Source organism: Astatotilapia calliptera, chromosome 1 (genome assembly GCF_964374335.1).
Source record: "Astatotilapia calliptera chromosome 1, fAstCal68.1, whole genome shotgun sequence".
NCBI lineage: Eukaryota > Metazoa > Chordata > Actinopteri > Cichliformes > Cichlidae > Astatotilapia > Astatotilapia calliptera.
The window spans coordinates 26721940-26748944 of record NC_137422.1 but is presented as its reverse complement, the minus strand read 5'-3'; the positions used below and the strand labels follow the sequence as shown (position 1 = coordinate 26748944).

The 27005-nt window shown below is 40.8% G+C and overlaps 2 protein-coding genes across 3 annotated transcripts; one reads left to right on the top strand and one right to left on the bottom strand.

Moving 5' to 3' along the window:
- Positions 1-1050: 1050 nt before the first annotated feature.
- rab4a (RAB4a, member RAS oncogene family) lies at positions 1051-8985 on the bottom strand. Of its 2 annotated transcripts, none has more exons than XM_026170835.2 (8): positions 8810-8985; positions 6659-6739; positions 4527-4641; positions 3802-3864; positions 3409-3563; positions 3187-3282; positions 2723-2868; positions 1051-1425 (listed from the first exon to the last, which is right to left on the bottom strand). In XM_026170835.2, exons 1-7 carry the CDS (start codon positions 8823-8825, stop codon positions 2753-2755), a joined length of 642 nt encoding a protein of 213 aa, XP_026026620.1. In that variant the 5' UTR covers positions 8826-8985; the 3' UTR covers positions 1051-1425; positions 2723-2752. The 2 variants fall into 2 exon arrangements, with proteins under 2 accessions (XP_026026620.1, XP_026026609.1); XM_026170824.2 differs by lacking the exon at positions 8810-8985 and adding an exon at positions 7223-7273.
- Positions 8986-14161: 5176 nt separating this feature from the next.
- Positions 14162-26468, top strand: phf10 (PHD finger protein 10). The gene is made up of 12 exons (XM_026170780.2): positions 14162-14350; positions 15663-15772; positions 17490-17620; positions 17724-17807; positions 17899-18023; positions 18150-18299; positions 18824-18933; positions 19035-19182; positions 19802-19954; positions 24299-24407; positions 24930-25118; positions 25313-26468. Exons 1-12 carry the CDS (start codon positions 14279-14281, stop codon positions 25408-25410), a joined length of 1479 nt encoding a protein of 492 aa, XP_026026565.1. The 5' UTR covers positions 14162-14278; the 3' UTR covers positions 25411-26468.
- Positions 26469-27005: the final 537 nt, after the last annotated feature.

The window sequence follows — 27005 nt, the reverse complement described above, 5'->3', positions numbered from 1 at the left end:
GTGTTGCCCTGGGACCATCACTGTTACTGATTAGTCATGCTTTTTAATAGAGAAATAACATCGTTAAAGACTCTGTTTTAGGAAAAGATCCATGTTTCTGCTAATTTTAATAAAATACGGTATTTTTCCCCTTTCTCAAAACACATTTTTACAATGAAAATGTAACAGGTCATGGAAGTACAAATATTTCCATGTTTGCTTTTGCTTGAAAGAAACAAATTAAGTGTTTCTCATCCACTCATTTCCTGCTGAAGGCCATGAGAGCAGCAGTGTAAGCAGAGATGCCTAGACCTCCCTGTTCCCAGCATCCACAGTTTTTAATGGTCCAGCTGAGAGATGCAATCTCAACAGCTTGTCTGACAACAGCCCATAGGACATGCATCAAACACCTCAACATGGAGGAGCAGTGTTTCTACTGACTGAGATCCTTACTCTATCTCTAACAGACCCCATACACTACAGCTGGGGATTGTTCGTCCACTAATTCTTTAGTTCAACACCCGCAGCTTGTGGCCACAGGTGAGGACAGGTAGATTAATCTGCTTCAGTCTCAGCTGAGAGCGGGTAATTCACCCTTTTACAGCCTGGGGTCTGATCTGAGGGTGCCAATTCTCATCCCATCCACTTCAACACTCAGATTTGAGCCATTCATCCACCACAACCTCATCTTTTTTTCCTCCTGTGACATCAAACCCATGACATCACATCCTATGCATAATTATTCAGTTGCAATGATGGTCTGGATATTTTAAGAAGAATACAAACAGTGATATCAGGTGAAGAAAGGGAGTGGAGGTGGCACACAAGAAGTGCAAACTGCACAGCTACACAGGATACTGTTAGTGGTGTGTTTGCAAATGCAAGCATGGAGTTAGCAGATAATTAGAGCAAGAGAAGCAGAAGACCTGTGGAAGGGAAGGGACTTAAATTAGCATGTGGTCGAAGGAATATTTCCACAAGACGAGAAATTTTTTTTTCTGAGAAAATCAGTGCACTAAGTATCAAACTGGAGCCAGGGGGCAGTTAGTTTAGCTCAATCTAAAGGTCTGTGGAGCTTGCTCCAAAAATCTGTATTTAGTATGTCTGTTTAAGTAGCTGGAGGGTCGACTGGGAAATCTAAAATGTGGTAATCTGGGTTGGCAGGTGTGTGGACGAGAGAAGTGTTGGGGGTGGTCTTGGTTGGAGGGACAGTTTGGTCCAATAGAAGAGCAGACTGTTGGCTGATCTCTGGTTACCTTGGAGATCTTTAAGTTCTGGGAGGGGGCGTGACAGGGAAGTCTTTTGAGCTATCTGCATGGCAACAAGGTTCTGAGGGGTCCGTGCAAAGGTTAGGGGTCAAAGGTCGGGGAGAAGTCACCAGCGTAGCGATCTGAACCCCACGTTATCAGGTCTCACATGGCTGTTTTTCTCCTGGTCTTCACAAACCTGCATATAAAACACACAGATGTTGCAGAAATATACAAAAGCTTATCAATATCAGGCTGTCCACCCAGTAATTAACAAATTTCCCTCTTGTGGGACTAATAAAGGTTAATAAAGGTTATCTTAATCATCTCTCATCATTATGAAGCAAGAAAGAATTACAGAGCTTTGACCAACTAGCTATTACAAAAAAAATTGAATCTGCCACTGAAAAAAAAACCCATTACGTCTAAATTGAATTAAGGTTATTCTCTCAAATTATTTTTTGACTCATTGTAAAACACCAGCAGTTCCAGAAAAAGAGGCTCCAGTAACTTTAAAGACCCAGCAGAGCAGAACCACAAGACTCAGTGATCGTTTCTCCCTGGAGTCTCTTCAGCTCTGGTGATCCTCAGCTACAATCCACCGCACACAATCTGACACTTGGAAACTGACTTGTCATTTACACTGTAAATATACTTCTTGCTCTTGTTTCTGTCGCTCTTGATGTGTTTTATCCTCATTGGCCTGAACAGGGACCAAAAATAAAAACTGTAATTCCACTTCATGTAAATACATGTGCTGGAATGAGAATTAAAAAAAAAAAAAAACAAGAAAACTTGAATCATTAAACATTTCCACTTACTCGAGAGTCATAGATGAGATCATCACAATTAATCAAGCTATTTTAAATATCTGCCGCTGGTCTGGTTTTTAGCGCCCTGAGGAGTGCTTACTGGACTTCATGTAGGAATCAGCAAAACTGCTTCATAGTGTTCTGATGCTAATAATAATAATAACAACAACAACAATAACAATAACAACAACAACAACAACAATAATAATAATATCTAGGCAAAAGCAATAATCTGACATGTAAACAGGGAAAACTGTCAGACTGCAGCTGGAACTGTGGTGTAATGACTTTCTATCAGCGATCAGGCATCAGTGCAGCCAAAGTCTGGTGCAAATAGTTATGGACACCAGAATTTCTACGTTCATTTTATTGTGTAATATGTAGGTAATAACATACATCCACCTTTTACTTTATGCCACTATTTAATGATTACAGCCTTCATGATTACTGTCTTGGACAATCATAATGAAGGCTTCCTTTCAAATGATGGGTGGATCAAGTGCGCAGAAGCAAAAATGGGCACTGACTAAATATAGAATTACTGAGTCTGCACATCTGAGAGACACTGCGGGGAGCAGAAGGCATAATTTCAGCTTCTAAACACAGGTTCTCCTTATTTGAAAGCCCTCAGACACCTTTTCATTTTAATGCTGTGTAGACAGTACAGACTCAGGACCCCCTCACCTCGTCTGTATGTGTTACAGGACACGTCCACTAGCAGCCGCATTCTTGGGTGCCCTGTGGCTGAGCACGACGAGGAGAGCGAAGCTGTCGTAAAGCAGCGTCGCCGTATTGGATACCTGAGCCCATCCTTTCTGGATCCAGCTCCCCTGAAACACAAGAGATCACATGAGTGAACAGTCAGCGAGATAACCAACTTACACCTATTGTGCTTAGTTTACTGACAGTTAAGAAAAGGCTTTAATCATCTATATAAGTTTGCAAAAGGCTTTTGTTAAAGTTCGATTCTTCCTGGAACAATGCTGTAGGCCAGCTAGTTGATGGGTTAGCTGTCTGGGCTTCTGAATGATATAAAAATATTTTGTTTCTGACTGAGGTAGTGGTGTTAAGAGGTATACAGAATCATGTGGTTTGACAGAATAAGCGCTGGGGCACACACAGGTAAGGGTGTTGACTACAGCTCATACCTGACTCTATCTTGTTGAGGATTTTCCGAGCACACTGGACAAAGGCCTCTTCGACGTTCTCCCCTGTTAGAGCGCTGGTTTCCAGGAACATCAGTTCTGTTACATCAGTTTACAATGAACACATTATAATAAATAACAATTCAATAATTCTTTGAAGTTGATGGTCTACACATCTAACAACAACAACAGGAATCGTTCCCAATAATCAGCTGCTGGTCTTACCGTTCTCCTGAGCGAAGCGGGAAGCCTCCAGAAAGGTGACCTCCCTGTCAGCATCCAGGTCCTTCTTGTTCCCACACAGGATTATGACGATGTTCTGACTCGCCAGCATCCTCGCGTCACTCAGCCATGTGGTCAGAGCGTTGTACGTCTCTCGACTGCAACAAAAAATAATAATAAAAAGGATGGCAGGTAATGACATGTTACAGTTTGGAATAGATGTGGAAGCTAATTAGAAAACAAAAATAAATTAGAGGCTTGAAACACAGAGCCTATCATATTTCTCAGTTTGTGCATCCTCAATTCCTTTTAGTCTTAGGCAAGAGGGTGGAGAGAGGAGAGGAGGAGGAACAAATTAGAGAAATGTGAAAAGCCTAGCATCACATTGTGTGATACCTGGTGATGTCATAGACCAGCAGGGCTCCTGCTGCTCCTCTGTAGTAGCTCCTGGTCACAGACCTAACACACAGACACACACAGATTAGTAGACATACATTGAGAACAATCAGGAAGTATACAGTACATTCCCCCTGAAGAAAAGAAAAAACATCAATGCATGTGTGAAAAACCATTTAACTCCTGAACTTTGTAGAGACCTACTTAAATGTCTGCTGCAGTTTAATCAGGTTGGTCTTTAACTTGCTAGCTCTACAGTCCACGTGAGCTGGATTGTGGCAATGCACAGACAGACCTAACCGTCTGGGGCATGCATCACTAGTGAGTGGGTGTCATGTTTGCTGCTCAGTGCACCCTCTGTTCAGACAGCTGCATTTAGCCAGGACAAAACAACAGAACCAATTCCTGGCGTGTGCTACCTCAAAAAAAAAAAAAAGCAATTCTGGAAAATATCTTCACCAGATTCGCCTTAAATTGTTATAGCAGCTATAGCAGAAAATTGAATAAATAAAATAATCAGAAGCAACAAAACTATTCCTGTTTTACTCAGGACATCAATTAGGCAGCCGAGTTTAATAACAGCTTTTTGAGCTCTCCGTTACCTTCCAAAACTCCTGTGTCTGTTACTCTGGTCTTTAAGCTATAGTACTGCTAGCTGAATGTCTGCAGCATAACAGAGATGACTTGTGTGCCAAGTGCATATTCACGTTGGGCTTTTTTCCTACCTGAACCTCTCTTGTCCTGCGGTGTCCCAAATCTGAAGCTTGACCATTTTGTTGACCACGCTGATGATCTTAGAGCCAAACTCGACTCCGATTGTGTGGTTAGATTCATCCTTGACTAGAAAAAAAAAAAATACATAAAACATGTAAATGCATTAATATTATTAAATAAGGGGGATTAATAGGGATGATATGATTATCACTGTGTGGCTGTAAGGAAAACAACTGTTGCTTCTGGACTTCAATGAAAAATAAGCCAATTTCAGCATGTGTAGATGAGACAATGATTTTCTTTGAAGTTTTTCTCCTGAAGTCTGGTTGTAGGTTTTGGTTTCACCCTTAAAAAACAGAACCAATCATAAAAATCACACATTTAGAAGTTGTTTTTTCATAAATGTATCCCTTCATGCCTTAAAATGTGGTTCAACCTGGTGTAAAATGTGATGTAGCTTGATGTCACTCACACTTTTGCCTCCTTTCGCATCTGTGAATATGAAATTTCATTCCAATCTCTACTGACACCCACTCCTCCCCTGCTGCTGTGCAGTTCCAGTAAATCGGTTCACCTCTGACTCTGCTCACACACTAACACTGCTCTACTTTACACAATGGCAAGTTGACACTGGAGTATTTGAGCTCTACATGTTTGAACTGGAAAGTCATTCTGAAGAAAAACAAGGGGAAATTGACCACATGTCAATATATCAGATTGGCTCAGACTGGCAAATTTCACATACACTATATTGCCGATAGCATTCACTCCCCCATCACAATCATTGAATGTAGGTGTTTCAGTCATTTCAAATCCCACTGGTGTATAAATATCAAGCACCTATGCCTGCAGACTGCTTCTACACACATTTATAAAAATGGGTTGATCTCAGGAGCTCACTGAATTCCAGCGTGGTACTGTGATAGGATGCCACCTGCCCAACAAGTCCAGTCTGAAATTTTCTCACTACTAAATTTTACACAGTCAACTGTTAGTTGTATTATAACAAAGTGGAAGCATTTAAGAACGACAGCAACTCACACACACAGTGTCTAGAAATAAAAAAGTCAATTTTGTCAATCACTGCAGACCTCCAAACTACATGTGGCCTTTAGATTAGCTCAAGGACAGTGCATAGATAGCTTCATGGCCACACAGCTGCATCCAAGCGATGCATCACCAAACACAACTTAAAGCGTCGGTTGCAGTGGTGTAAAGAGCACACTGCCACTGGACACTAGAGCAGTGGACAAGTATGAGTTTGGTGGTTGCCAAGAGAACAGCACTTGTCTGACTGCAAACTCTTAATGCTTCAGCATATCAAGACACTTTGGACCATTTCATGATCCCTATTTTGTGGAAACAGTTTGGGGATAGCCCCTTCCTGCTCCAACATGACTGCATATGTTTACTTACAAAGTAAGGTCCATAAATGATTAAGTTTGGCATGGAAGCATTTGACTGGCCTGTAGAGTCCTGACCTCAACCCAACAGAGCACCTTTAGGATGAATTAGAGCAGAGACTGCAAGCCAGGCCTCCTCAAACCACATAAGTGTCTGACTTCACAAATGCACTTCTGGAAGAATGATCAGAAATTCCCATGAACACACACCTAGATCTTGTGGAAGAGATCTGGAGCTGTTATAGCTGCAAAGGGTGGGCTGACATATTAAACGCAATGGATTAAGAATGGGATGAGACTCAAGTTTATATGAGTGTGAAGGTGGACGAGCAAATAGTTTTGTCATTACAGTGGATCATCCTCAACAATATTAGAAATGTAAATGCTTTTCTTATCTAACACAACCCCCTTTCCAGCGTGTCAGCTCTGAGAAGCTTAGCTTTAACCCAAAGTTAACAGGACAGATTTCTTAGTTTTGCCTATAAAACTCAGAATGCAAGTATAAATGCACACAGTTAAATCCATGGATTAAGAATGCAGTCATATCCATTAATTTCACTGCTTATTTCACTCATGAAATATTGACTTAAAATGTTGAAATCTTGATTTCCATCCTAGGAATCTTTAACATGTGGAAATTACTGGCATATTTACTGTCTCATTTGCCTGAAGAAATTCCCTGATGTAGTGCTGTAGTTTGCAGTAAACAGTCAGGAGTGTAATGGATCTTTCAGACTTACACCTCTTCTCTATGAACTGGTGCAGAAGACAGGATTTTCCCGTTCCAGCATTCCCAATCACCAGGAATTTAAAGAGGAAATCTGCAAAGGGAAAAGCAAGGACACACATTACATCAGTTGGGCTATTATTATCAGACTATATGAAACTAGTTGCTATAGACTGCTAAAACGACAGGAAATTACAAGAAAAATGTGGGAAAAGCTCAGTTACTGTAGTCTTAGTTTGGTATATCCAGCTCGTTTTTCTTGTCAATTTAGTTTCATTTCCACAGTGAGTTTGCTCGTTTCATTTTAGTGTTTAGCTTCAGTGCTAGCTTTCTTATTTATTGTAATCTGGGTTGTGCTTTTCAGGGGTTCAGAACAGATATTATAATACAAACACAGGCAGTTAGCTCACAGTCATTCCAAGCCTTAATAACCAAATGTACCAAGGCCTAATGAAGCTACATGTGACAACAAACTAAATAAGTTTAGTTTAATTAGTCAATGTCATGTCAGTTAGTCCATCTTTAAAAAACAGTTTTATTTTTTTAGTTTAGTTTTAGTGAACTGTAATAACTTGACCTGAGAGATAAAACTCATCCTTCAGTTGATCCATCTACAAACTCAGTTGTTCTTAAGGAAAGGAAACAGGGAGAAAAGGTTGAGGTATGCCAAATTACACAAGAACTGGAGTGAAACTCAGTGGCAGTTTGGGATCATCCTGATAGAAATCAGAAATAGAGGCAGTCAAAATCCAATGAAGAGCTTTGAATGTCCTTTGAGAAGTCCAGTGAACTATTCCTGAAGACTACTTAAAGAAATTACAAAAACCTGTCTAACAGAGTTCAGGCTGTGCTGAAGAATACCAAATCCTGACTTTCACACTCATTACAAACTCTGTTTTTGCCTTATATTCTGTATTTCCATATATTTTTGCATGTTTCAAAGAAAGTGCTGCACCTATTTCTTATTTTCCTTGCAAAATATAAACAAATGAGGGTGTGGCTCAAGTTCCGTAAACATGACCTTTCAAAATATTCTAGAGAAATCAGAAACTGTAGCTTCATATATTTTGTAGCTCATTTAAATTTAGTTTTCCCCCCACTTGAGTGGTGAGAGTTACCGTCACTGTTATGAAGTCCAGTAAATCCAGTAATCTCTGCAGTAGCCTTGCAAACACCCACATTTACCAGCATATACTCCTGTAGTATTATTATAGCTAAAGAGGACAAGTACATTTTTTCATACGAGACAGAAAAGAATCACCTGCGATAAAATACAATGCAAAAATCAAGGTGCAGACAAATCATATCACCACATCACCACAGTCCAGCACAGACTAAATTGTGGATTACAGAATGATTTTAAGAGTAGTAAACTAGAAATTTGATTTTTGTCTTTAATTTTCTTGGCAGGTGTTCTAAATGGGTTTCAGATATATAACTGTGACAAACTGTGCACATCGGCTCCCAAAATCAATTTATCAGTCAGGCTCAAGCATATGCTGCACAATACTGTGATGCTTTGGCCATAATAAACTGATGTTTAACAACAAACAGCACATGGCTTTACTTGCTTGATTTTATAGCTTTCAAATATTGATATAGGTATCATCCTAATGAAAAACAAACAAAAAATTAAGTACCCCCCCCCCCCCCCCCCCTCACAAAGAAAATATTGTGGAGGCTTTGATGTAGGCAAACAAAAACTACAGTCAGCTGTTCTGTGCAGCGGAGGAATTTCTCCACTATTAAACCACTAAACTAGCAAAATAATCATTATTTTGGTGTAAAATGGTCAAGCTAAGAAAACAATGCCTCATATATGACTGTAATGTTGCAGCTCAGTCAGATATTACAGCTGCACCAAGCCCCAGCCAGGTGTCAGCTTCCCTTGTCTTTTACGATACCCTCCGGGGAGCTTTGTAACCTTGTACCGTGGGTACGTTTTTTGCACACGGCGACACTAAACTCTGCTGTACAGCCTTTGTGGGTTTCCTTACGCTGACGAGGCAACTTTTAAGGCCAGCAGCCTTCAGCGGCGGCTCGGTTAGCCTGTCAGCTATCTGTTTACGATGAGAAAAAGCTCTCTGGGCACACCTGCCCCATCCCATCTCTGAGGCTACGGGAGGATGATAACGGTGGCCACAGGTCAAAAGTGCTATCTTACCGTACGACTCCGACATCGCCAGTGTGGCGGTTTGACAGCAATAAAGAAGGGAGGGAGAAATGGGAGTTGACAGATGGTTAGCTAGCTAAATAAAAGGAAAATAGTCCTGTTGGTGATTTCCGCGGAGTCCAGCTGATTTTCCCCTCCGACTTCCCGTACGCGGTTTGTTTCAAAATAAAAGCCGTCTGTGCTCCTAACCGAAGAACCGTTGGATCACTGTAAAGTCTTCAGGCAGCCGCAGGGTGGCGCTGTGTCTGCTTGAGACTTTTGACACAGACTGCTGTTTGGGTCAATTTTTACATGTGACTAAACGAATAAATATTAATTATTTTATTTTGAAATTGGATGACTTTTCCTAAGGTATAAAAAATATTTATTTTTTATGTTTTAGGGATCCTAAAACTTAAAAAATAAATATTTTTTAAAATTTATGTGCTACATATTTCTGTACACTGAGACTGCTCCAATCAAATTTTACCTGTCCCGACTGAAATTAACTTTAAATCCACCAGTGTAGGTCAAATCAAGGAAAATGTCATACCTGTGTGCATTATTAATGGGACAGTGGTAAAGGTAAAACTATATGTGTTCCCATCACTCCTGTCCCAAATCTCTTCACTCCCAAGTGAAGATGCACTGTTGCCTCACAGCTGGCTTAAATCCTGGTTTGGGCTTAGCTGTGTGGAGTTCACATATTTTTCTTTGGGTACTCCAGCTTCTTCCCTTACTCTGAAGACATGCATGTTCGTGCACTGGTGATTCTAAACAGATCACGGATGTAAGGTAGTTGAGGTTTATAGAATAAAGTCCTGCATAAATGTGTAGTTGAAAGTGTTTTGAATCATCAATAAGACTAGAAAAGCATTATATAAATGCAAGTGTATTATCTGAAAGTGCTTTGCACCTGCAAGCATAGTACACAATGTAAGTTAACAATGCAACAATACAAAAATAATTAAATAAATAAATCTGTGGAAGCTCTATTTGAGACTAAGAGCAAAATGGTTAAGCAGAAAAAAGCAGAAATTAGACCACAAAACTAACTGAGGGTTTCATATGATTTACAATTTCACCTAGTCTAGCAACAGAAACCATATGAAGTCCCTCAAGAGTGTTCCTGACCACTGGACTGCTTAACGAAGTATCAGGAAAGGGAAAAAAATTGATCTAATGTGAGCAATCTTAACATGGAAAAACTTCCAAAACCTCTCACAGCCATTAGTTACAGCTTCAATGTCAGACAGATTCAGGATTCCCCTCACTGTTCTGAATGCACAGAGTAGTTTCTGCTCTAAATAAAAATAGTACTCATGGGGGGGGTGACACAGAAGTCAAGACAATGTTTAACACTAGTAATTTTATACATGTTTATATAATAATAAATTTATATTGCTGTTATGTTATCACATCTTTGGTAAAACAAGACATGATATTGCATGACAGTAAATGTTTTGAGTTTTTATAAACCCAAAAATGAGTTTTTATAAACCCCAAAAAAGAAACTCTTCTTATATCAGACAGGCATTCCAAAGTAAAAGTAACATGCCCATGTTGGAGCTCTTATAATTTGATGTAGATAATTTTTTTACTTTCAACAATAATAAAATAACATAATAAAAAATTATGTTAAAGATTTTTTTTAAAGTAAGTGAAAAGAGTGACATAAAAATAATATGTACAGGGTGGGCCATTTATATACACCGTAATAACATGGGAATGGTTGGTGATATTAAAGTCCTGTTTGTGGCACATTAGTATATGTGAGGGGGCAAACTCATCAAGATGGGTGGTGACCATGGTGGCCATTTAGAAGTCGGCCATCTTGGATACAACTTTCGTTTTTTCAATAGGAAGAGGGCCATGTGACACATCAAACTTAGTGGTAATGTCACAAGAAAAACAATGGTGTGCTTGGTTTCAACGTAACTTTATTCTTTCATGAGTTATTTACAAGTTTCTTTTTGTTCACAGCCATTGACATGTCGAAGAGGTTAACACGTGAGGAGCGGATTGAAATTGTGTTGATATCTGGTGAACGCAGTAACCGGGTCATTGCAGCAGATTTCAATGCAAGACACCCTACGAGACCACCAATCTCCCATGCTACAGTTAGCAAACTGCTTGCAAAGTTTCATGAAACTGGTTTAGTGTTGGATTTGCCAAAATGTGGACGCAAGAAAACTGTCACTAATGAAGAAGCATCAGTGGCTGTCCTAGCTTCATTCAGCAAAAGCCCACAGCGTAGCACTCACCGCATGTCACTGGAGAGTGGCATTAGTTGGTACAACTAATTCCTCAATGGAAACCTCAAGGCCACTGGATATTTGAAATTGTTACATGATGATTTGTTTCCCTCTTTATGCACTGAAGCTGGCACGTTCCCTGAGTTTTTCCAGCAAGATGGTGCACCACCCCATTATGGGTGCCAGGTCGGAGCATTCCTAGACCTAGAGGAACAGTTTCCTGGAAAGTGGATTGGTCGTTGTCGGCCAGTTGAATGGCCCCCAAGGTCTCCCGATCTGACCCCCTTAGACTTTTATCTTTGGGATCATCTGAAGGCAATTCTCTATGGTGTGAAGATACGAGATATGCAGCACCTAAAACTATGGATACTGGATGCCTGTGCTGGCATTTCTCCTGTGGTGTTGCTATCAGTGTGTGAAGAGTGGGAGAAGAGGGTTGCACTGACAATCCAACACAATGGGCAGCACATTGAACACATTTTATAAGTGGTCAGAAACTTGTAAATAACTCATGAAAGAATAAAGTTACGTTGAAACCAAGCACACCATTGTTTTTCTTGTGACATTACCACTAAGTTTGATGTGTCACATGGCCCTCTTCCTATTGAAAAAGCAAAAGTTGTATCCAAGGGCGTAGATTTGGTTTTGGCATTGGTAGGGACGGATGATTCAACCACCGAACTCTGCCCTGTTTCTTTTTTTTTCCTTTTTGTTTTTGCTTCTTAATAAAAAGAGGAGAAATATACTTGCCTACATATGCTATTCTACATGCTTTTAAACCATTTAAAATCACAATTCATAGTTGAATTATTAAACAAATGACTGACTAAGTATTTTAGGCTTTAGTTTACTTCAGCCATAATCCATATAAATCAGGTATCATACAAAAATAAAAATATCTTCAAATACAGTCATGACAATAAAAGAATATGACTTTAAGGACTTAACATCATTACTTCAGTTATAGTACACCAACATCTGTTATATTTTGGCACTAAGGGAACACTGAATGACCTGGTGGTTTTTGTCCATAAAACTACTCATCTAAGATTACCACAAAGTAAAAGATCTCTCAGCAAAATTATGCAACATTTTAGGCACTATTGCCCCGATCAAATCAGTGAGCTGAGATTTTCTATTCTAAACATGAACTACTGTTACAGCAACAGACATTAATACTACTGGTGTCCCACACAACAACTCAATGTCCACTATGTGAAGGAGCCAAACACATGCCTGCTCCTCTCGTTAACTGAGATAAACTGCTGGCATATTTGTTTTACATCTATACTGTCCAGTCTCTCCTGGTGGACATGGCATACAGCAGCATTGTTTAATCTCATTTGAGTCATTGTTAACCTTAGCCATCTTTTTAGTCTTCTGAGAGCACTGAAGCTTCTTTCAGCCTCAGTACATGCGTTTTATCCTCAGATTACAATTATTATTCTGTGCTTGATGTGCCTCACCATCACCATTGCTCTCTGAGCTTTGTGTTGGTTCTTCTGTCACCTGACAAATAGGACATACATGACAATAAGAATAAAATGTGGAGCTGCTTCAGTGTTTCTGTCAATTTGTGCAGATCTTGACTCATCAGTAATGGTTGTAGGGTGAGTGCATTTTTAAAACAATTTGTGGAAACTGCACTACAAGGTGGATATTTGCAAAAATCATGACTACCTCATGACATTTTGTCTCAAAAATTAACCCTATGAATATGTCAGTACCATTAGGATGAAATTATTGTGTCACCAACATTTTAATGTTAGACATATAATTTTACCAGCCTCTGTAAACTAATATCCTGGCTTGCTCAAAGCTGCCGTTTTCTCTTACAGTTTCAATCAAAATTAGAAATGCTACTCTGGGAGACTGAGAAAACTAATAGTGCTGCCTGTCGTGCAGTTAGTTTCCAAAACACGTTATTCGTTGTTACATACAATTTTAGACTGATGTGGGCCAAAGCCTAGCATAGCCTGTAACGTTGTTATTATGACGGACACATTTTATGAGTTCATTTGGATTCTTCCTTTTTGCTGCCATCATCCTCTCCTGGCAGCGCAGGCTTGCCGCTGCTAAAACTAAACAGAGCTCCCTAAAAGGCACAGCCAATCACATTGGCCATATTTGTCACATGAGGTAGGACTCCAGTAGAGGACGTAATTTAACTCTTTCTGCACCGCTGGGTGAATGAGACGTTGACAGATCGTTTTGTTTTTTTTTTTCTTTCTATCGGGTTTGATTTTCTTTACTGTGTCACAACCCGGCTCATAGGAAGTGACAAACAAATGGGAGACCACACACAGGCTTTTAAAGACTGTAAGACACATTTAATGAAAATAAGGTAAAGCAACTTAAACACAAGTTAAAGGACATAACAGCCATAACTGAAACTTCCAAATAAACATAACACGTGCCAGAGGGAGCCAAAAGCCAGCCACCCTGGTTCAGTCAAGGTGTCTTTATATACACTGGGACTGGCCTCTCAGGTGTGCTGCATCAATAATTGGGTCAGCTCCACCTACCTGCAAGAAACAGGAAAAGGAAAAAGAAAAACACAAGGCCAGCCCACTGGCCGTCACAACTGGAATAGATCAAATTATTGGTGGGGACAATTTAATAATCGCTGAATATTGGTGGGGACATGTCCCTTCCGTTCATGTCAAATCTACGCCCTTGGATTTAATAATAACGAATTAAATCATAGATAAGAAATGTTTGTCCACTTTTCGCGCATAGAATTTCGAAAAAACATCGGTGAAAATTATAAGTATGTATTATCACGCCCCCATCACGATGTTGCCCTGGGCAACCGCCCATGTCGCCTATATCAAACCCCGCTACTGTGTGGATCAAAATTCGTTGTAGGTACTTTTTATGAGGGAATTCTTGGCCTATGTCAAAACTGGCCTAAACCACGTTGTCAAAGAAATGACACGTGAACAGCATGTAAGGGTTAATATAACTCAAACTTGTTCAAACTTCTCATCAAACGTAGTTTTAATTTATGCAGACTGTAACGACCATGAATTCACTTTAACTGTCTATAATAATTAAGATAAATCGAGATTATACCACACAGTCCCAGTCCTGTCCTGAAGTCACGCGTCCAGTCCAGCAGGTGTCGGCCATGTTTCAACGCTCGCCAACAGCCGCGAAACTTCACCAACGAAGGAGTAACGAGCTAGTATGCTAGCCTAGCTGCAGAAATCATTTAGCAAAAAATATGGCTGCTGTGCTCCCCGTCAGGCCGCCCTGCGATAGCAACCCCGCTACCCCCGGAGCACAATCCATAAAGGTGACATTTGTACGCCATAACAATATTAATAATACTAATAATAAAAACACGAGTCACTGTTTGCTCAGTTCCCTCGGCTCTGTACGGCTATAGCCTGAGCTAATAGCTAACTGGCCATTTATGGGACACTTTAGTCCATGATTGATGATCAGTAGCCACATTAGCGTCCCTCCTTTGTTTTCAGCTGTGTAGTAATTGGTTAGTTAGCTCGTTCGGTTTGAATTTCCTCGTTTTATGTATCTGCAGTGATCTGGTCTGTGTACGTTTTGAATGATCTAAGTAAAAACGCGACGTTTAATGTCGTAATATTATAAGTGATTTGACAATTTGTGCTCCTTCTGTCAGTCAGTTCTGGCGTGTAAACTCATACATGTTTTGGTCTGTATTTAGCATAAAAAGTAATTATAATCTAACTCTATAATCTAACCGTCAATAATATTGAATAAAGCTTCGTGTTGATGTAAGAGGGAAAATATCCTTATCTGAAATCATTTTTTAGTGTGTTTCAAAATGAACCCTCTGTATTAAACTGGCTAAATCTCTGAATGTTAACTTTTGCAGTTGTTTAAAAAGTTTTCATCAGGCCGGGAAATACTATCATGTCTAAAATAGCAGTAGTGTGCACTGTGTGTGATTTTTATCTCATGCCTGTGGAGCATATACAGAAAATCACACTCGGTTTAAATACACTGTGATTCATTAATAGTAAAAGTATGCACTGCTCAGCCATTAAGTGGGCCTGATTTGTGGATACAGCAGGCTGAGCAGAGATGCCCAGACCTCTCTCTCCCTGGCCCCCTCTTCTATCTTTTCTTGGTGGGATACTAAGCTGTTACCAGGCCAGCTGAGAGAAGTAATCTTTCCAGCACATCCTGGGTCTTATCTTAGAATATGAAACAACTCATCTAGGAGGTGTCGTAGTCCCTCCATGAATTGTCACATTAACATGGTGTCAACCAAGTGATCCTGGGAGCCTCTAGTGGGGTCTCTCAAGGCAAATTGGTCTTAAGCGATGATAGAATGGAAACTCTTTCAGGAACCAAGTGGGTCAGATGGGCCCCCCACTTGGAGAATCACATGTTAAAATTTGTTGTAGCAACAGGAAGATGAATCCTGCAATTATGAGTCCTAGGGTTCAGGTTTACCAAGCAAAAATGAATTTGGGCTCTATTCATTTCTGTGTCATAAAAGTGTCCAATACAAAATCAGAAAGCTCCTAAAAGCTTTGTGGATATACTTCATGCTCTGGAGTTTTCAAACATCACATTATGTAATGTTAAAAATTAATTCTGATTTTTCTTTTCCTCTGAAGGAGGATGTCATAGAAGAAGTGTCCAATGATGGCAGCCAACCTCCCAAGAGAAGGAGAATGGGTTCAGGGGACAGCTCTCGAAGCTGTGATACCTCAAGTCAAGATCTTGGGTAAGCTGGTTTGGCATTCGGCAAGAAACATCCACTGGCATAAAATTCAAGCATTCTTGACAACCAAGTAGGACAGAAAATTTGTTGTTACCATATGTCACTGTAGACGACCACGGCAGACCCAGTGGCATTTTGATGCTTTTATTAATCCCTACACGGTTGCTGTACATTCGCACTCAGAGCTGCAGCCCTCCCGCTTCCAGCTCAACATAACACCAACAACACAACCACAGGACCCAGTACAATATTTAATTCGGCGGGGCGTGATTGCGGATGCCGTGCAGGTGCGTCCGCCTCCTCTGCACGGCACCGCAGGCCACGCCCCGCCACATACCCCCATCGCCCGACTGAGGCCGGGGAACCATCCGGCCGAACGTACTCCCCCCACCGCGAGCGGGAGAGGGGATCAGCCCGGACCGTCGGCGCCCCCGGGCCCTGGCCAAGCGACGGGGAGTTGTGAGTTCAGGTGGCCGCCTGCGAACCCAGCAGCGTCGGCGAAGCTGGTCCGGAGGTCGGCCGCGTGGCAGGTGGACGCGGCGCTGTTGGTACGGTCGTGCGCCCCAGCTCGCAGGCGGCTGGGCAGATGTCCGGCAGGCACCGGCCTCTGGTGGAGGTGAGGCCGCTCTGCTCACCCCGCTAACCTCGGGCTTCGGTGGCGCGGACTCCCTTAGCACGTGCACCACCGACTTATCCCGCGGCTTCTCCGCCCCTCCCGGTGGGAGCAGCTCACGCTGCACCTCCACCGCTGCCGGCTGGAGCAGCTCCCCTCGCTGCGCCTCCGGCGCTGCCTCTACCGGCTGGAGCAGCTCCTCGGGCGCCGCCTCCACTGTTGTCTCTCCCGGCTGGAGCGGCTCCTCGGGCGCCGCCTCCACCGCTGCCGGCTCCGCCGCCTTCTTCCGAGGCGCAGGAACGGGCACCGGTCCCTGCAGAGCCCCTGCGGCTCCCACGCGAGGTGTGGGGACAGGCGCTGTGGCAGGCTGCGTGCTAGTTGGTCGCAACCTGGGGGCCGGCACGGGCGCCTGCACGGACTGGATCTCCTCCACTCCAGCGCCATTGGGGAGCGCCGGTGGGGGTGGCGGTGGTGTCGGGCAGGACCGGATCAGCGCCGCCAGATTCTCCATCCTCTGCAGGTGGCGTTCGGTCTGGTCCTGCAGCTCTTCCCGCCTGCGGCGCCACACCGCCGCCTGCTCCTGCTGCGTGGCCGCCAGCTCGGCCACCATTCTCGCCAGGTCCTCCCTCTGCTGGCCCACTCCTGGATCTGCCGTGCCTCCCGTCCTGGGTTTCGGCACCACTGTAGACGACCACGGCAGACCCAGTGGCATTTTGATGCTTTTATTAATCCCTACACGGTTGCTGTACATTCGCACTCAGAGCTGCAGCCCTCCCGCTTCCAGCTCAACATAACACCAACAACACAACCACAGGACCCAGTACAATATTTAATTCGGCGGGGCGTGATTGCGGATGCCGTGCAGGTGCGTCCGCCTCCTCTGCACGGCACCGCAGGCCACGCCCCGCCACAGTCACATTCTTTTTATTTTAATATATATCCCCAAAATATACTTGTATATGATAAACCCTAAAAGCTGTAACTGTCAGTATTGATGTCTATTTAGTTCTTCCAATGGCGATTTTTTTGTCTATATCAGCAAAGATTAATCTTACAAAATCTTGTCCAATCATCAAACTCTGTTGTCCCTCCAACCTTCCTTTCCAGTCCGACGTATTTCCCAGCAGAAAACCTGACGGAATACAAATGGCCACCAGACGATACAGGAGAGTACTATATGCTGCAGGAGCAGGTCAGCGAGTATCTGGGAGTCACATCGTTCAAGAGGAAGTATCCTGGTAAGAAATGAGATTTTTTTGTGTTTACCTGTTTTTTGTTGTAAAGAGTTACTCTAAGATATTAACTGGTGGTGTTGGTTTGTGCTTTTCTGTTTCTTTTTAGATATGGAGAGGAGAGACTTGTCCCACAAAGAGAAGCTCTACCTTCGTGAACAGAATGTCATCACTGAGACACAATGCACTCTGGGTAGAAACCAGTCCTTCAAACTCAGACTCGACCGCTGTTCCAGTTGTGATATTAGAAGGTAACATCTTTCCGTTTCTTTCCTGTTCTTCAGGTTTGACAGCTCTGAGGAGTGATGAGGTGATCGATCTGATGATAAAGGAATATCCCACTAAACATTCAGAGTATTCTGTCATACTGCAGGAGAGGGAGCGACAGAGAATAGCAAAAGAGTACTCCGTAAGTTCACAAGCAACAAAAAAAGATCCTGTAGAAGTAGGGCCACATTATTTTCATCTAAAGTGTAATGAAAATCTTCTGCATACATCTCCAAATATATTTCTAACATTCTTTATTCTTTCATAGCAAATGCAACAGCAGAACCCTCAGAAGGTGGAGGCCAGCAAAGTCCCCGAGTACATAAAGAAGGCAGCAAAAAAAGCTGCCGAGTTCAACAGTAACTTCAACAGGGAGCGCATGGAAGAGAGGAGAGCTTACTTTGACCTCCAGACACATGTAAATCCAAACTAAAGTTGTTGTTTTTTTCAGGGTTTTAGTAATAGCCCAATAGATGACTTAATTTAAATTTCAGGCATTTATCAAAAAAAGAAAGCAGAGCGGATGTCTGTCTCCCAAAACCAAAAACAGCTTGCAAAGCTTTTTTTGGCTTCCTCTTTGGAGGCTATTGTTTCACTTACTTCAACTGGAAATTCTCCAGTTTTATGCCCTAGCGGTGCAGGTTTTTCTCTTAAAACATCATTACTTCTTTCTCTGTGATGTTTCTCTATAAAGAGAAAATCCGTGTATGGCACTATGTAGTTTAAAATGACTCGTGATACACTGATATATTCACATTGGTTAGATCAAAATTTGTTAGATGGTGCACAGGTGTCAAAAAAGTAAAATTGAATGACATAATTGTATATGTGGTTATAGCTGATTAGAGGCTTATGAATGCCACAACAAACTGTCTTTTTTGTTGTTGAGGTTTTTTTTTTTTTTTTAAATTTTCTTATATGTGTTGTGTTTTGTTGTCCCAGATCATCCAGGTGCCCCAGGGCAGGTTTAAGGTGCTGGCTCCAGAGCTAACCAGGACAGGGCCCTACCCTGTGGCTCTTATACCAGGACAGTTCCAAGACTATTACAAAAAGTACGGCACCCACTAAAATAAGTACTTTCACTTCTAATTACTGTTCGGTGCAATGTATCAAAGGTTTCGCCCTGATCCTCTGTTATTTTGATGTATGACAGATACTCTCCCAATGAGCTGCGGTACTTGCCGCTGAACACAGCTCTGTTCGAACCTCCACTGGATCCAGAGCTTCCTGCACCGGACTCAGAGCCTGACTCAGACGACGCTGAGGATGGCAAGGATGACAAGAAGATCAAGAACTCATCTGTAAGACAGTATTTTGTGCACAGCTATATGAATTTGTTATGGGAGTAATATTAATCCGATGAAAGAGGTTTAGTTTATTGTATAGATTTTCTATTTAACCAGATATTCACAAAAAGAAAATCAGAAGTATAGAGTAACTGGATGCTACTTTAACCAAAAAGTTAACTAAAACAAAGAGTGACTTCTATTGTAGGTGTCACTGCTGTCCATGAATATTTTGATTAATCACAAGGCAAACTACCCAAGCTTTCATTAGTCATAAATGAGCCAATCTAGTTGCCTCTTACTCATGTTTGTATGTGATTACTCACTCTTCATTTTACATCGCCCTGTTGGGTATTTTCACAGAGTGATTTGATTGGCTGGGAAGGGAGAAGTTAAACCTTTCTAAGCTTTTTAACACAAACAGTGCAAGGAAAGTGAAGCAATGGATCCACATTACAGTTTGGTAACACACTGAAGTCTGAAATGCCCAACTGTGAGACTGATCCTAGGTCTCATGTCAAAGTCACTAACCTCCATCACAGTTACCTCGTCATGGATATGCTCTCTCGCACAGCAGTGCTATATCATTTGTCCTTCACTGATCCTCCACCTGTTTAATTCTTTTAATCTATAGGACAGTTCTTCCGGCAACACATCTGATGTGGAGAGCCAGGAGGGTGTGGGGAGACAGAGCCACAAGTCCAAGGCCAAAGACAGGACATCAACAACGGGAAAAGACGGCAGCCAGCGCCACTCTGCATCCCAGAAAGCCACCGCAGGGTACAAGGTAGAGGACAAAACCACCTGAACTCTTCTCCAACAACAGCAGCAGCACTTTTCTACCCCCTCCTCCTCTTTCTACTACTACCACTCCCTTACTCCATCCATCCCGCCACCCCTCCCTAGCTTTCTTCACTTTTTTTCTCCAGCTTCTACAGTTTGTCAGTTTTTCAGCTGGGACAGCCTGGTCCACACAAACACACAAACACACACACAAACACACACTGGGAGTCCCATCTTCAGGTTTTTTGTTGTTGTTGTTTTTAGGATTGCCACGTGGCTTCCCCCCCCCCCCCCCCGTTTTTTTGTTCCTCTTTGTACAAGACTGTGAGCAATAAGAACTTTTAAAGGAACAGTTCACGTTTCTTTCACCGCACTTTCACTTTTTTGATGATTTTATGTTTTTTTGGTGAAGACAAAGTTTTGCTTTTTGATCGTCTTCAGTATACCTCTTGTCTGTCCTCACTTGTCAGAAAAAATACTTCCAAGACAAGTAAGTGGATGTTTTTGGCTGCTAGTTTCTTCCTTTTTGGTCAAAAATGATAAAATGATTTTGTTAATCTAATATAGAAAATATAAACCACATATAGTTTGTAGTTGCTTTTAAAAAGTAGTTAATGTTAACACTAAAGAATTTTAACATTTATCTCCTTAAGTCTAGAAGGCACTTAACCCTACTGTTTTAAGTGTGTATCGGTAAAGTAACATACTTTGTTTATACACTCTGTGATGTACTGTTAATAAGTATCAGACAGCTGTTTTGACAAGGGCATTACCTGCCCCTGTGATGTCATCATGGCGTGACGAGGCCTTGCTGACCTTATTCACACTGTCGCTGAGCTGAGCTAGAAGTAGACTGACACACAGTCGTGGAATATCCTCATTTTAAACTAAAAGTCTTTGAACTTGATGCAAATGCACCACTTTGCTTCCCCACAGCTCATTGTGCACTTTCCATTTGTCTGTAGTTTTCCAATCCAACTTTATAGGACTATTCAGATGTTAAAATGGACCTGGGTATGTCCAGTTGAGTTCAGCTCAGCTTTGTGGTGTGGGCATGGTCCTTTTGATAGTGTAAGACCTGTTAAGACTTTCAGTGTTTGTTTTTTTTTTTTTAAAGTTTGCTTTAATTGACATTTTTATCATCACAACTTTCTGCATAAGAGCGTCCAAATGTGGCATGGCATGTTGGTAGCCAGAATCAACTAGAGGTAGTCAGCTAATAAAAGTATATGATATAGTATGACCTATCATTTTGTTAAGTAAAAATATGCCTGCTTCCTGTTAAGTGATGAAGAATTTATTTTTTTCCCCAGTGGATGAAAAGTTTGAGTGATTTTTTTTAAATGACTGTTACTGTTTTTCAAATGTCACCACATGTGAAAGGCTGCTAGCTGATTAACGTTACTTCGCTCTGGTTTGGCTACCATCTACTGGACATGCAGTGCTTAATGGTGACCTCACTTGAAAGCTGTTTTATAAGCAACTCACAAATAAAAGCTAATTATGAACACCAAAGATGGAATTAGATTGTTGAATACCTGGCTCTACAGCAGACTTTTGTTCAGGTTTTGCACGTTTAATATTTAGCGTAATATAAACAAAGTAAGTGTAGTGAGTAAAAGAGAAAAACCCTACTGAAGCTTTGGCTCTAGAGCCTTTCGGTAGCTTACACGTTGTTTCAGTCCTTAAATACGTGGCTCAGAGGAACCTAAAATATGTGACGCACTACACTGCTGCATTTTAAGCATTTTAAAGATGCAAACAAACACAAATAAGTGAGACTGGAGCCCCGGCAAAAGCAAACGAAAGAGTAACAATGCAAACCAACCCCACAATAGTTAGATTCAGCATTTCTCCTCATTTAATAAACAAAAATAATAAAACTAACATTAAAAACAAGACTGCTTATAAATCCAAACCAAACTAATAATTAATAGTGCGAGTCGAACCCCATGCCTTCCCTTCTCTGGCTTCTTATGCATGCAGGTGACGCAAGCCAATCAGTCAAGAGTCAACAGGTTAATAAGGATGATAGTAAATTATTATTATTAACCGTTATTTAACCAGGAAAAAAATTAACTCTTGAGCTAAAAATATATATATTTTTTTGAGATTGGGATTAAAAATGTGCCTGCACATCAAGGCACCGCCCTGCTGGTTCACTTGTATTGGCATTAATTGCATTAACATAACAATCAATCAGTAGATTGTATTAACAGTAAATCCAGCAGTTATAATGCAATAAAAAAACGAAAGTAGATTAAGTGTCATGATTGCTCTTATTCATTTTTGCTGTGTGAAAGTTAAAAAATTATGCTTCACCGTAACATATGACGTAACCGGAAACCCCTCTTAACTCCACGCTGTAATCTTCTACGTAACCTGACGTAACCCGACCTCCTGGGAAATGTAACTACCTGTCAGGCAGATGACTTAATATTAAAGTTACGGCGTAGGGGTAAGAAAGGTTTCCTTTTGTGTCGTAAGTTTCCACCCAGATTTCCCGCCTAAGCAAAATGCAGGCATGACTTATCTACAACCAACAAATACGTTTAAAGAGTCCGTTTTAAATGGCAGTATAGATGTTACTGGTGACATCAGTAATCCAGCCAGACCAAACACATAATCAGCGGGGCTCAGTTCAAGAGACTACTCTTAGTTTTTTCTCGTTTCCTTCTCCTGCTGCTGTTTCACTCTTAGTTTTCTTCTCTGCTCTGTTTCTAGTTTTTGATTGCCACCATTAGTAAGCCACGCCTTTTGTATAGTCTAATCTAATCTGTCAGGGGATATTTTTAATGATGGATGTCACGCTGTATCTTCAGGCATTTGAAGTAATTGGACATAATTCTGTGAGTTTATAAGGATAAATAAATATAATAATAGTAATAAAGGGCTACATGTGATTAATGGGATGTTTCCATTAGCTCAGTTCATCTTTATAAGAATTTCATCCTCTTTAGATACTTGCTGAGTTGACTTTTACTCAACTTTTTGTTTTTAGAGCTGTGGCTCTACCCTCAGATGTTTATTTCTTCAGCTTCCTGTACAGTTACATCAAGATTCATAAGTTTTAAATGGTTGTCCATTTGTGTGATGTCTGGACTTAAATGTCCCCGAGCCACTTTTTTTCTGCTCTTTCTGTTTCTTTACTCTCTGCCATCTTTTGAACTAGACGGTGAATTCACAGGGTGGTCGTTCCATGTAAAATCAGTCAGTTCAGGAAAAGACCTGACTCCCCAGAATTGGCTGGTTTGATGTTTGTTTGTTTGTATTTATACAATAACTTAAGCATATCTAATAAGGTCAGGTGAACTTTATCCTCATACTGTGAAAACTGTCAGTTACATGCCCTTAGAAAGTACATTGTTATGGGTTGCAATTTGCCGCCATTTGTCGTCTATTTTGAGTCATTTTAGCTTCCTCAGTAAAGGAGATATCCACATGAGTTAAAACGACCTTTAAGATCCTTTCAGAACTGCAACCCAATCAATATAACACTACCGGGGTCAAAATCTAAAGCTTATAATATAATGGGATGTCAGTTTCACCCTGTCTGTGATGTAGAGTAAAAAGTAACAGAAACAAGCATTGGTACCCTGGATGCTTGATTTGATGTCTAATAGTACACTGGAGAAAAACTTTAAAAAGTGCATTTTGGGGTCAACTTTATCGAAACAAGTTACAACATATGAAAGGTCCCATATTTTCTTACATTTTGACAACTGGCTAAAATCCTTTTAACCCACTCCTGTGTATGTCCAAAGCCTGTAGTTCGGGGAGTTATATAGGATAGGATTCTCAAATCTTCTAGGAGGCTGATGGGTAGCACTGCCAGCCACCAGTATTTTTATAGTTTGCATGGTGTCATTAGATATGCTAAAGTTACTAGAAGTTCCTACATTAAAAATCAGGTGATTCTCAGGGGGTCAGGTGGGGGTAACTCACTGATTTTCTATGGAATGAGTCAGGTACTTCATATTTCCACATTCATAAGTCATCATGAGAGAGTTTGCACACTCGTGGGGAGGACAGAAGTTATGTTAGGGTCAAAGCATTCATTAGTCAGAGTGTATAAATGTTTTTCAAATTTATTGAACATTTTAACATCATAAAGGGTAACTTTGTGTGGTGCTGCAGCTGATTGATCAGATGATATTTTAGGGCCATCCTGGGGTCACTTTTATTTAAAGATCACATTTATAGTTAAATAAGAAACATAATAAAATCTATGTTCACCAAAACCTTAAATGCAGCTTTGACACCAAATATTGAAAGTTTTGTTTCTAATTACACCCATGACTGCAGGATGCTCGTGTGTGATTTTTATAGCATTATTCTGCCCTTGCAGCCTAAGGTCATTCCCAGTGATATATGTGGCATTTGCCAGAAGGGTAAAGAGGCCAACAAGAAAGGCAAGCCAGAGGCTCTCATTCACTGCTCCGAGTGTGAAAACAGCGGTAAGTTCACACACTCAACTCCAGAGGGCAGTTTAATCACATCTGTTTGTATTTTGCTACAAATTGTCTAGTTAGTCATCAGCAGTTAACATGTATTAAGTCACCTCCATATTTAGTAAAAGGAAACTTTTAGTTAAGTGTTAAACAGCTGGCTAACCTTATATACCTGTGTGTAAGCATGATTTAAAGTATTTGTACTGTTTATGATACTGTATGTAAGAGAGTTTAGCTTGTGTGGTTCAAAGTCATCTGTCAATTGAATTAGCAGGTATTTGGATGAAGGCTGTTTAATTGGTAGAAAAATTCAGCATCTTATTTATTATACCTGAAAATGTTCTAATGTCACAAATATTACTGTTTTAGATGATGGGCTTTAGTATGTCGGTGGATAAATGCCTTACTGGGGTCAGTAAAATATCAGGGTGGTATTTTGCCTGTCTTTTCCATGTGTCATGTATTTATCTGGGTTCGTGTGTGTCTCTCCGGCTCTTCTGCTTCTTTGCACATGTCCGTGAACTTCAGGCCACCCATCCTGCTTGGATATGAGCGAGGAGCTGGTGAGCATGATCCAGACGTACCGCTGGCAGTGCATGGAGTGTAAGACCTGCACCGTGTGCCAGCAGCCCCACCACGAGGACGAGATGATGTTCTGCGACATGTGCGATCGAGGATATCACACCTTCTGCGTGGGCATGGATTCCATACCTACAGGTGAGTAGATGGACCTACAAAGGCGATTTTTAGACCAACAAATACCTGAGGCTTGTACTGCGAAACACGATTTGGGGCTTAGCCAAGTAACCTTCAGGTTTAATCCCAGATTTTTAGGTTTGCAAAGGAAGTTCACTTCTTGAGCTGAGTATAGTTTTTTTCATGTTTTTGATTAATTCTCTCTGTCTCCTCAGGTCTTTGGATATGTGAAGTTTGCGACAAAAATTTCACCACGCCCAAGAAGAAAGGAGGAGCTAAAACACCCAAAAAGAACAAGTCAGCTCAGAAATGATCAGCGGTTCCATTAATCATAACAATCCTGTTATCACATTCTAGACAAATGCACTGCTATTAGAAGCTGTGGAACTGGAAAATGACAGATAAGTGTTTGGCCAAACAGCTTTGACGGAAAAAGATAAATGCACAGTTTGTGATCCATTTAAAAAGAAAAAAAAAGCAAACACAGTAGTGAAGCTTCCTTCCTAATATTAAAAAATCCAAACTGAATGTTTAACCTGCTGTTGCTGTTTGGTGTGTCTTTAATATACAGACTAAGACTTTTCTGCTACAGGCCTATAATTTAAAACATAATTAATTCCCACCAATAAACACGATCAGTGCATTACGGTTTTATTAACTTATGTATGTGTCCACATTAGGGATTACCTTCAACAGAGCAGCTCGGGAGAATGACCTCCACATACATAAATAATGTAGAAGCTAAACTGGAACTCGGATCCATCCAGATTTGCTGCACTGAATCCTTTGACCAAACCACTAACAGTGTCGCCTGTTCATTGTTAAATCGTGCAGTTTGTGCCTCGTTATGTTGCTGCAGTGATAACTTGTTTGCTGGGAAAATGGTGCTTTTGATCGTTTTACTACTGAAACAGCTGATCTTTTTTTCTCTCAAAATTCTGTCTTTGTCTTTGTTTTTTTGGTGTGTTTTTATTTTTTTTATATCTTTTGAATTACAGTTTGTATGTTGATAATGTGTGATTCACAGAGGCGGGCCAGTAAAATCTTATTCAAGTGAATAATGACATGGTGCTTATGTAAAAGACACTGGCTGTCAGACCTCATAGCTGCAGGAGTTTTCAAGTTTTGGGAGTGAGTCTTTATTAACGAAACAAAGTCTCAGAAAAATGGAACCACTCGTAATTACATTGAATTGTGATTACATTGAATTTAGCGTCCATCACCTCGATGGTTAATTGATGTTTCTGCAATTAACTTGAAAAGTTTCCTGCTGTCCTGCAATAAGCAGGTTGTTAACGGGATATTTGTTGTTGAATATAATGCTTTGGTTATTGAAGTTAAATGTGTTTTTTGTTGTTTTTTTTAAATAAAGCTTTTTTTTTTTTTAAAAAAAAGAACAGTTTATCTTTTTTTCTATCAGTATTTTATGATGTTAAAAGGAGCCCCTGTCAGTCATGTGTCCTCCTGCTTTACCTTTCCATTTATTTTTTTCACAGGCTGAGCAGAAAAAACTGTCTCAGTTCAGCATTGCATTATTTTATCTCTTAAATATCAGAGCCAAACACCTTTACCACCGCATAGACAGATGGCAATTTAGTTAATACTGTAAGGTTATATTGTGTACATTGCATTATTTATAGAGAAGTACATCCATAGTTCATATATTACTGATAAAATTTTCAGTATGTACTAACAGGTGTGCTTTTATCGCTAAGTGTGATTTTAATTTAGGTATTTTGTGCAGAAACTATAAATTTGAGATGCATGCTCACAGCAGTTCAGCAGTGTGATGAGGCTGAAGTAATCTGATTCAGCCACTGAGCCATGTTGGAGAAAGTGGCCTGCCACAGCACCATACAGGATAACTTTTTTTTTTTTTTTAACTCTCCCAGAGAAAATCATCCTGGA

What these genes read in the sequence shown, in the direction of transcription:
- rab4a (XM_026170824.2), bottom strand. Translation starts at nt 7,256, where the DNA reads ATGGATCAACTGAAGGATGAGTTTTATCTCTCAG. An exon ending in CCAGTTCATAGAGAAGAGGT is followed by an intron (nt 4,642 to 6,658) that starts GTAAGTCTGAAA and finishes TTTTTTTTCTAG; the next exon opens with TCAAGGATGAATCTAACCAC. An exon ending in CCTCAACAAGATAGAGTCAG is followed by an intron (nt 2,869 to 3,186) that starts GTATGAGCTGTA and finishes CTTGTGTTTCAG; the next exon opens with GGGAGCTGGATCCAGAAAGG.
- phf10 (XM_026170780.2), top strand. Translation starts at nt 14,279, where the DNA reads ATGGCTGCTGTGCTCCCCGTCAGGCCGCCCTGCGATAGCAACCCCGCT. An exon ending in TTCCAAGACTATTACAAAAA is followed by an intron (nt 18,934 to 19,034) that starts GTACGGCACCCA and finishes GATGTATGACAG; the next exon opens with ATACTCTCCCAATGAGCTGC. An exon ending in AGAAGATCAAGAACTCATCT is followed by an intron (nt 19,183 to 19,801) that starts GTAAGACAGTAT and finishes TTTAATCTATAG; the next exon opens with GACAGTTCTTCCGGCAACAC.